The sequence below is a fragment of the Glandiceps talaboti genome, chromosome 2 (genome assembly GCF_964340395.1).
Source record: "Glandiceps talaboti chromosome 2, keGlaTala1.1, whole genome shotgun sequence".
NCBI lineage: Eukaryota > Metazoa > Hemichordata > Enteropneusta > Spengelidae > Glandiceps > Glandiceps talaboti.
This window is the reverse complement of record NC_135550.1, coordinates 30,780,646-30,791,160: the sequence shown is the minus strand read 5'-3', so window position 1 is coordinate 30,791,160 and position 10,515 is coordinate 30,780,646. Positions and strand designations below refer to the sequence as shown.

General features: G+C 37.6%; 1 protein-coding gene across 1 annotated transcript; it reads left to right on the top strand.

Moving 5' to 3' along the window:
• Positions 1-1,578: 1,578 nt before the first annotated feature.
• LOC144453851 (cyclic AMP-dependent transcription factor ATF-3-like) lies at positions 1,579-9,212 on the top strand. Its single transcript, XM_078145222.1, has 3 exons — positions 1,579-1,818; positions 1,941-2,048; positions 8,921-9,212. The coding sequence occupies exons 1-3, from the start codon at positions 1,654-1,656 to the stop codon at positions 9,089-9,091; spliced, it is 444 nt and encodes a 147-aa protein (XP_078001348.1). The 5' UTR covers positions 1,579-1,653; the 3' UTR covers positions 9,092-9,212.
• Positions 9,213-10,515: the final 1,303 nt, after the last annotated feature.

Genomic DNA, 10,515 nt, shown 5'->3' with positions numbered 1-10,515 from the left:
GTCACCTGGATACACGTAATTAAAACAATACAGATAAAGTAAACCAAGAGCCCCTTCATTAGATTACCGTGTTCCAACTTCCATAGCGGCAAGTTGGGATCTTCAATTTAAGGTCAAAGTTCAACACAGTAAATAACGAACGTTTGGTCTAAGAAAATGGCACATTTCAATATATTTCTCTCCAGGCCCCTCTAAACACATACATCCACGCATATACGGCGCAAAACACTTTGTAACGAGGGAAAATCATAGTATCTGAAATAATGAACCATTATGACGTCCTGTCCCCTATAGGAATAAGTCCTAATTATTATGTAATCATCATGGTGTTCACTGAGTTGGTTTTCTTGGAAATTTCGCAAATCAACCTCATAGTTGGAAAAACCATGATATTAGGAGGGCTTTTTTGGATATTCCTAAAACCCCACAAGAAATTCACGATGACCGGAAATGTTACCTTGGTTAAATTGGAAGTCTTGGTTTTGCTTGAGGTCTCGAACTTTTGGAAGATAGTAAATATAGGACTGTAACCCAGCTCATCTTAAGTAAACAGTGGCCGTGATTGAATTCAAAACGAAAGGGTAGTCCTAAAATAAGACAGACAAACACAATTTATGGTAACGTCACGAATTATTACTATGACAAGTATTAAGTTGGAAGATATTTGAGATATGTTTATACATTTTTTATTTAAAAATACAAACTTACGTGTACTTTAAGCTGTGTTTTCGAATGTAGTGAAAAACGTGTGCATTTTAATCAATAAAAACTAACAAGTGCAAGAAAGTTATGTTATCGATCATACATTACAAGATGATATTAAATCAAAACGTCCATACCAGTTACAACTTGAAATCTATGATTGTTCACAGTCCACCGTGTATCTGTACACAGACAAGAGTTACATGTATGTTGTAACTCACATAAAGATCGACATAGGTATGGAACTAATCGCCAATGTCATTACTAGTAACACAGCAGTCTGCTCTGTAACAACGTGTAAGTATGTGTGTTTCACTTGCTGGGTTATTAGCACGGCCAAAAGTTTGCATTGCGTCACTTTGCATTTGTGTAACTAACGACACCCGAGAGCTCCCCACCCACGGGCTAGGGCATTCATTATGGCCATCCAAGGTGATCATGACCAAATAAAGATACGCCACACCATACCGCCTTTCATAAAATGTGTACCTTTTATATTCAAATTTCATACGACTCTTGAAATACAATGTACACTGAGATAAACCCACGAACTATAGTTTTAAACGCTATGCTACGTCCGGTTCATACATATATGCCGATTTGAGGCTGACTTTGCCAGTCGTTACCTTTTGTATTTGACTTGCTTTTGAAGCACCTATCGACATGGATATGTTGCCATCAATGTCACCATGTTTCCAAATATAGTCGAAATTACCACATTTAAATTTCCATTGTCTGCGTATACATGCCCGGCGCACAGTCTGAGATTGAATCCTATGCAGGACATCTATTAAATGTGTGGGCTGAGGTCAAGTAGTTCAGACATGAGTCATCGTTCCACAGCGCCCCCACGCAAATCGTGTTAGAACAAACAACTTAAACTATGCATGTCATTTCATTCTAATATAGAAATCTTACGCGATAACTGGGGATTTCATTTGCAGCAATATCATGGGACCAAAAACACCGTCTAGTGCACCCGAAAGCACCACACACATGTCAGTTGCACTGAAGTCACAGCACTGGAAAGTTACTCACAGCTACATTAACAGGATGGAATCACCCACTGCATCAGCACCTATACCGAAATATGATTTACTCAATGCTCCAGATGAGGTACATCCATATTATATCCGAACATACTAGTACTTTATCGCTGACCTGGGCCTAACTCTTCTCTATTCTACTTCACTTGTGAACGTTTTCATTTCTGATAAGTATTTTCTCATCTTCTACAGTTTAGCGAAGAAGATACCGAACGTATGAACTCACGAAGAGAGAAAAACCGAGTTGCGGCTGCAAAATGCAGAAAGAAGAAAAAGGAGCGTGAAAGCTACCTTGCTGAGGTGAGACAAGTACTGTTGTCTAGCAGTGTAGAGTCGACATTATAAAAATACCTGTAATCAAAATAGTTCAAATCTGAATAACTACGTTATCAATCTAATAGGTCTATATACATATACATGTGATAGTTTTTCGAGCATACTTATTTAGGTTATGAGTTATCGTCAAAGTCAACAGATAGGACCTTTAAAACCGAAGCATTGCCCAGGGAAATATATGCCAAGGTCTCTGCTCGGTATAAAACACGCTAACCTATTGCTACTCATGCCTTACACATTATAGGACAGTAATTAGTTTCACTTTCATCATCCTCAGTTAAAGTTCACGTGCCATGTGACTCATGTCACTGATGAAATATGTAATACTATTGTACATGTTACTTGATACAATGACTTTCATTTTCAATAAACGCAGATGAAGATTTTTGAAGGCTTAATTTTTCTCAGCGTAGGCTGGTACCACCATAGCAATATATCGTAGCCTACCTGTAGCGGCAGCTGTCAAGTATGTGCGTTAGGGCGGCCCTTTTTATTTTTCTGTTTCTCATCTCCCGACCGACCCTGATTTGCAGCTCCGACATCAGAAAAAAAAAAGTTTTTTTATTTCCGACCGACCCCATAGCACAGCAAAATTGTAAGGTTCCTCATGGCGTCCTAGACCAGTTCTGCCGAGGCCACGACCTTGCGACATTGGCCCCCATAAATTACAAATGACGCAATAATTGTCCCACCTTGCGTCGCTTTGGCGCATTCATTTTACGGCAGACATCAAAATTATCTAAGTCCACGGCCGGACCAGGCCTAGCTGCAATAATTGTAGCGTCTTGTTGCGGTTTTGTGGTTTTTTTCGTCTGTTTTGGTGACTTTTTAAGTTTTTGTGTTTAACCCGCACCTAACGTTAGGTGCGGGTTAAACACAAAAACTTAAAAAGTCACCAAAACAGACGAAAAAACCCACAAAACCGCAACAAGACGCTACAATTATTGCAGCTAGACCAGGCCAGGCTCTGACTCAACGTCAATCCCACAAGAAGTATACTGACTGCGTAAGGGAAAGTTTTGTTGACATCATATAAGATACAGTGACAACGCGCAGTTCTATTGTTAACATAAAAATGCCACAAAAAGATCAACTTTGATAAACTTTATCAACAAATTGAAACATTAGAGGGAGTAGACGAGACGTCGAAATGGACGTCTCTCGTCACATGTTTTGTCTACCGTCACTGTCGTGACCTCTGACCTACTCACTGACGTGCGAAACACTGAACTTGCTACCGGAACATCTATCTGCCACAGCTCAGAAGCCTTAGTAAACCAAATTTATGGGACAGGTTGTGATTTCCATTTGTTGATGGGTTAAATTAAATGAGTACATGTGTATTTTGATTCCGAAAAAGCTGTGTTAGGGGATCTTGTTGCATGATGTTGACAGTGACACATGTGAATGCTGGGCACTGAATCAATGCGTAATCACTGACATGGCCACTATAGACGGCCGATGCATGTGCGCCCGGTCAGACATGAAGAACGAACTTGTTGTGCAAATCAGAAAATAATTACAGTGGTATTTACAAAGCATCCCAACTTTGACGTTGTTGATAATTTTAGTTAAAGATTCATGTTCTGAGTTTCAAGGACACCTAATGTCAGCTTTCCGTATCATTGCAAGTTTACGGTATGTAACTATGCTGTCATTTGATATAGCAGGACCAAATCATGATACACAGCCAGTAACGGTTAATTAATAAAAAATAAATTATTTTAAAGTTTGTTTGACTATTATTTGTAAGTTCTTCGTTCGCATTTGGTACTTCTTAAAGTTTTCTTTTCTTCAAAATGTCATGAATTTGAAAAGGGAATGATAAATACAGCAGTGTACTAACAATTTTAAAAATGAAACAAGTGGTTACAAGTTTAGGATTTCTCAAAGTTTTTATTCAATCATATGTTCACTGTGACTTATTTTGAAGTTGTTCTTTGTCCTTGTCTGAAAAAAGGGAATTATAAATTTGAGCGCTGCTATTCATTGATATCCAGATTAAAAATTGTGACTACCTGGCTGTCCAATCTTTCTAAATAATATATAATATACTCTGTAGAAATGACTTAAAATTACATAATCTTAATTGCCTTCTTTTTATAAGGTGTAATGTGTAGTACACAATTTTCAAAAATAGCTTACTGGGAACTGTTATTATGAATGGAATTTTTTTATGTAGTTAGGTAATGGTCTATACGTAATGGAATATCTCAGACCACAGTATCTCTATAGTGGTCTGAGATAATTTATACGAATATTTCATAGACAATAATAATTGACCCCACTCCCTGTCAAATGGCACCACTTTTTGCAACCAAGGGGCCTTTGTCCCCACTTGTTGGAAACCTTGGCAGAACACTGCCGTCTACCCCCCACCCCCACCCCCTTTGTTACATCAGAGCAGCATGTGTCTAAGGCCGTTGAGGTTTGATGAGGGACAGGGCTCGAAATTAATACTGTCGCACAGTACATTTAGCTGCAATGTAATAATAGCTCAGAATATTTCCATCATTTTCAAAATTATGCTTAAAATTGGTAAAAGTCATACTGCATTCCTAATTTCTTGACCAGTTTTAAGCTTTAAATCAGTTGTGTATCATCGGGGAAATGATCGACTCCATAGCGTTTCATGACCCATGACATGCATAATTCCGAGGTTTACATTATTACTTTTAATTACTTTTAAACAGTAAATCCCAAAGGAGTTCTGAGTTCTAGAAATGTTTACATGTTATCTGGTGGATTATTTTGACAAGTTCACACTGAAGAAAAATGTTTCATAGAAGTAATGATTTATATAAGTGAAAATTCATCTCGCACACTGATGACAATCACGTAAGTGTTTCAAAAAGTTACACACTGAAGTTCAAATTGGATAACTTGAAAAAATTGTTAGCGATGTCAATGCCACTTTGATTAATAGGACGAATGCATTAGTACTCCTGATAAAATCATACAATAGTTCATGGCTACAGATATACACCCATCAGGATGTTAAGTATTCAATCATCTTCTTACAAAATTGTTCTACGGACTTGTCAACCTTGCTAAAATGGAGGAAAGAGACTTGTAACAAGGAATTCAATAAAGAGAAGAGAAAAGAAGTTGTATAGAGACTGCCAGGACAGAAAGGAGAGAGAATAGAACTGAAAAAATACAGATTTTTTTTCTTGCCCCCCTTTTTTTTTATTTCGCCCGCCCGCCCCATCTGTCTTTTCCATTGGAGATGAGAAACAAAAAAAAAAAAAACCTCACCCTTATATAGTGACCGACTTTGTCAGCCAACACGTTGTACACACCAAGCTACGTCGGTATATGTGTGTGCACAGATACATAGTATGTACGTAGTATACTCGATGGAAACCACGGGTGGAGACGGCATTGTGACTATGTGAGCCATGATAAAAACCAATAAAACATTCCAGGGTGTTTGTAACACATGTGTCCTGGCTTTCGTTGCAGTAATGGTGGGTGGACAGACTCGATACCACTAAAAGTTAACAGCGTGGTGCGATTTATAGTTAAAATGTTCAAAAGACGACAGACCTGAGCGTGGGCCCTGTGAGTGGTTTCAATCGTGGTCCTGTTTCAACGATATATGGAAACATATATCTGATAAATTTGAATTCTTGTACGCCTTTTGACTGTATATTGAAGACAAATAGTAAGCTATAACCATCGCAAACCCTTGGCACTTGGGGGAAAAACCGCTTTCCCTTGCCTTAAAATCGCTTTCCCTCGATGACATTTGACACATGGTAAACCATTCAACATGCGTTCAATGGTCACTGGTTATAGTGTGAAAGCAATGTCATCTGATTAAAAGCTGGGACAATCCCGTGTCTAAAAATAGCACCAATTGTATGCGTTGAATGAACAGACGCCTACGCATGCGTTAGCTGAAACAAACAAGGTGACTAAGGGTCCGCATGACCATCATGTGACTGATTCAATAGTTGTTTTCGCAATTTGTTATCGACTCATGTGATGATCAATAAATGAATACATCTATCCTTAGTCGCGGCCGTTAAGCTGTCGCACAATCAAATTCCCAGGACTCTTTAAATCGAGGATAGTTCGCTCATCAAAAATACGTATTGTAATGACTTCAAGTAAATTTCGTCACAGAGGTTATTAGTGTTCGACTTGTGAACAGACTAATGGGGAAGGGAGTCATTAATGAAATCGCACCCGAATGTAGAGAGAAAAAGATACCCGTAGATAGATAAATTTTTTTAAAAATCACATCCATGGAATACAACCAAAGTTTATATGTGAACACATTATCGTGGTAATTGCCATAGTTATATCAAAATTTAATGTTGTATCTTAAATTGTCAAACAGACAGTTAATTATAGACTGAAAACCTGGGAACGAAAACTTTCGGAAAGCTTTTGCGAACTCATACGGCGCATTGACCTTCACATGCTGTTATATCATCTAAAGAGAGAGAAAAACATTTCGCGCAATTAAATGCCCCCCCCCCACCATCGTCGCAAACCACGGCCTGTTTTACGGCAACGATCTTAACGAGCCTCCCACTGGTATTTATTTCGAAATGTAGTGGTAGAAATAAATGTAATAACTCTGGTTTGCGAGAATGCCCCCCACCCCCTGAATGTCTTCACATATTTGAAACTCGCACATTACTCCCTCGTATTTGGTAAAACAATAACAGTTCAATAACTCAACATTTTGATTTATTTAATCGAACATCAAATATTATGATTGTTCTCACATTTCTATGAGTTGCTTTGTGCGACATTATCACTAGTCTTGCTGCTAGACGTTCGGGCTTTCTTTCGATGCTATAACTATAAGCGAACGAAGTTCGCATGTGAGGGCCTGCCGTTGTTCGGCTGTGTGTCGTATTTTATCGGAAGAACATCACGTGCAATAAAGCCAAGAGCTGTTGATGAAGTGACGGTCGTATGAAGATACTCACACCAATGACAAATGTAACACACAGTTCACAGCTATCGTACGATGGACATGAATGCTTCATAACAAAGAAACTTTTGATGTCATCATTAACCTAGTTTAGATCTATAAATACAAATATTTAACCGGTCAAATGGTACCATCTTTACAACATAATTAACAGGTTAGGTGCACTGTACTGCTAGTTACTGATACTACAAACTGTCACAAATGATTCACCAGGTCACAGCACACTCTGTAACTTTGTAACATGTTAGAGTTAGAATAACAAAATGAAACAAAAATAACCACCAAAACCTACGAAGTTACAGCTTGTACCCCTTTTAATATAGTTCAGGAAAGCCAGCGTTAGTACAGAAATAATGAGGAAATATTTATTATTTCTTTTTACATATTCAACAATGTCTTTTTTTCTAGTGCGACTACCATTTATATAACATTACCTTTGATGACTTTGCTGAGAGGAGTGATGAAAATATCCTTGGCACATTCTACACACGTATTTCTAAAATAAACACAACATTGCTCATTAAAACCATCAGATTTTTAAGAACATTTCCTTTTGAGTGAACAACATGTAATATTCCAAAGTGGGATGGCTTGCAATACGGTGAATCATTGTCATGAACTAATAATAATATTATTCGAGAGATACCATAATTAATTGCGAAATGATTTTTAACCTTGGTGTTTCAGTCTACTCGGGCAAGTACCTCTTAGCTCAGACCACTGAAATAGTGGTCTGAGCTCTTAGGCATACTTCGGTCACCAAGCACGAAATGTCAGGACCGGAATTGTTGATGAACTATTTTCAGCTATCCTTGTAGGTTCTTTCATAGCACTCATCTCTTAGAAAGCATGAGCGGCGATCTTTGAAACCAAGAGTATCGATTTGGTTTTGAAAACCACCAGCTTGGATATAAATCGTATTAAAGGCCATGCTTACCTTTTGTGTAATAAATGTGCATGCCGTGTCATCCTGTGAAATGTTAAAAACAAAAACTGAATCCATAATAGTTTCTCATTTTCGGTGACGTTCGTGCCTGTCAGCGGATAACATCAAACACCCGTGGATTGTATTTATCATGGAACTTAACGATGAAGTGCCATAAACTGGTGTGACAATGGATTTCACGTAAATGATCAAACATGTTACCGGGTCCCCGCCTGCGAGATACCCCTCCCACCCCACCCACCCCGTATTGAACATCGGAACGTTGACTATCGAAGCGTTGTGATATTTTTTTGAAAAGGGAATATGGGTTCCATTTATTGCCTATCAAGATAATACGTGACAAGAAACATGTGAAGTTCCGTATTATTGATAGATTTTGTATGGGTAGTTGTAAACCTATCATATTGTATTTTATTCTATGTTGTTTGCGTCCTTTCGAAAAAGTTCGCTCATAGCAGGCTTTATGAACTTTTACTCAAAGCGATAGCAATGAAGTGAAACAAAACTGCAGTGTACGGCTTTCATTTCAGTTTTGTCCTCATCACAAAGAACACTCATTCATTAATGGTCGACTATTTCAATGTAATGTCTCCATTGCCTCGGATGTCAGGGCTGTTTCACTAAAACCTCAGACCACTCGTATAAAAGTCAAGTTTTCTAATAGTGGTCTGACTCTGAGGTCAAACTAATCATGTTGCCTGTACCGAAAAATGATATGCTTTGTCGAACTTTTGCTTTTGCAGATACATACATACATACATACATACATACATACATACATACATACATACATACATACATACATACATACATACATACATACATACATGCATGCATACACGCCACACGTTGAAATAAATTACTAATACCCTTTCTATGTATTATATTGAAGAAAAAAAGCTCAGCCATTCAAAATTACATCTTTTCTGTTTTCAGGAGTCAGCAAGACTTAGGAAACAGAATGAAGAACTTTTGACACAAATAGAACTACTTCAGGGACAAAAAGAACAGCTTAAATTCGTACTTCAGTCGCATTCCCTGTCTTGCGAATTACGACCGGTTAACAATCACTCACACTTAACAGCTGCAGTAAAGGGAGAAATTTAGAAATATGAGAAATGACATCGCCATGAACTACCCTTGTGATGTTCCAACGACGTTACGATATGATCTCTTAGGAAGATGAGTGTCTATGTCAGTTTCAGGACTATTAAAATCATAAAACGTTGTTGCACCATGATATGTGACCAACTGTTACGACAGAGTATGGCCGTAATATTGATATAGAACTACCATTGGTTGAGTCTGCTGTTACACCCGATGCTTGTCGGATATTGCTAATAGTACTATCGCATGCTTAAAATTGTCACACACACACACTCACACACACACACATATACACACACACACACACACACACACACATACATACATACATACATACATACATACATACATACATACATACATACATACATACATACATACATACATACATACATACATACATACATACATACATACATACATAGGCGTAAGAAAATAAGCAGATCCCCGTTGAACAACGTAAGGACCATCCCAATTCAATGAACGTACCATATAGGCATAGGGAAACTAGAAGGAGTGATAATATATACTACATATATGTGTCCTGCAAATTAACAACTAGCGGAATATTGCCATTTCGTCAAAACTTTACATGATGTTATCTCATATAAGAATTACTTCGTATATTCGTCAGTTTTTCATTCAATCAATCTTGTGCTATCCTTGATTTCAAAATAGATTTATCAATAAGAAATAGTTCATGAGCATATTTCTAGTGTTTACGGCCGGATGGTGTTTCAATTTCACTTTGTCTCTCAATCACTTGCTTTGTTGTTGAACAGATAAAAGTGCATGTAATACCAAGGCCCAAAGTCGTGTTTATTCGCTAGAGCTGCATATATAGTTAGCTTTGCAACTACAGTATTTTTCTAAAGATATAGTGTAAACTACTTCTTTATAATTTTGAACGAGAATGTTTATTTGTACATTGGAAAGAGTTATTTTGTTTTTAAATAAAACGTTTTATTTAAATCTCCAGTGGTTTGAGTCTAATGTGTATTTGGGTAAATGATATGAAAAGAACTCAAACAAGTCAGATGTATGAACAGCGAACTATAAAAAAAAAGTTTATCTCTGCATTCACCGTTCTGTTTATTAATCTGCCTTATAGTCTGCATTTCATCACAGACAACTATTAAAGTTAGTTGTCTGTGATTTCATCAAATTGTGCCTGTTACCCCATCTATTCCATGGGTTATCCTAACATTACAATAATCGACAATAATATCAACGACCACTATTTTTTGTATGCGAACTTCTCGGTAATAGACAAATTTCTTTGAAAGAATCGCACGAACTGCACGGATGCCATGTGAATATGCACGTATGCATATTGAACCAACTCATTTCAAAGGAATTGGGATGGCTCCCCGTCGGCCACAGGGTTTCATATATTAAGCTGAACCATGATGTCCATGTACATA

What these genes read in the sequence shown, in the direction of transcription:
- LOC144453851 (XM_078145222.1), top strand. Translation starts at nt 1,654, where the DNA reads ATGGGACCAAAAACACCGTCTAGTGCACCCGAAAGCACCACACACATG. An exon ending in TACTCAATGCTCCAGATGAG is followed by an intron (nt 1,819 to 1,940) that starts GTACATCCATAT and finishes CATCTTCTACAG; the next exon opens with TTTAGCGAAGAAGATACCGA. An exon ending in GTGAAAGCTACCTTGCTGAG is followed by an intron (nt 2,049 to 8,920) that starts GTGAGACAAGTA and finishes TTCTGTTTTCAG; the next exon opens with GAGTCAGCAAGACTTAGGAA.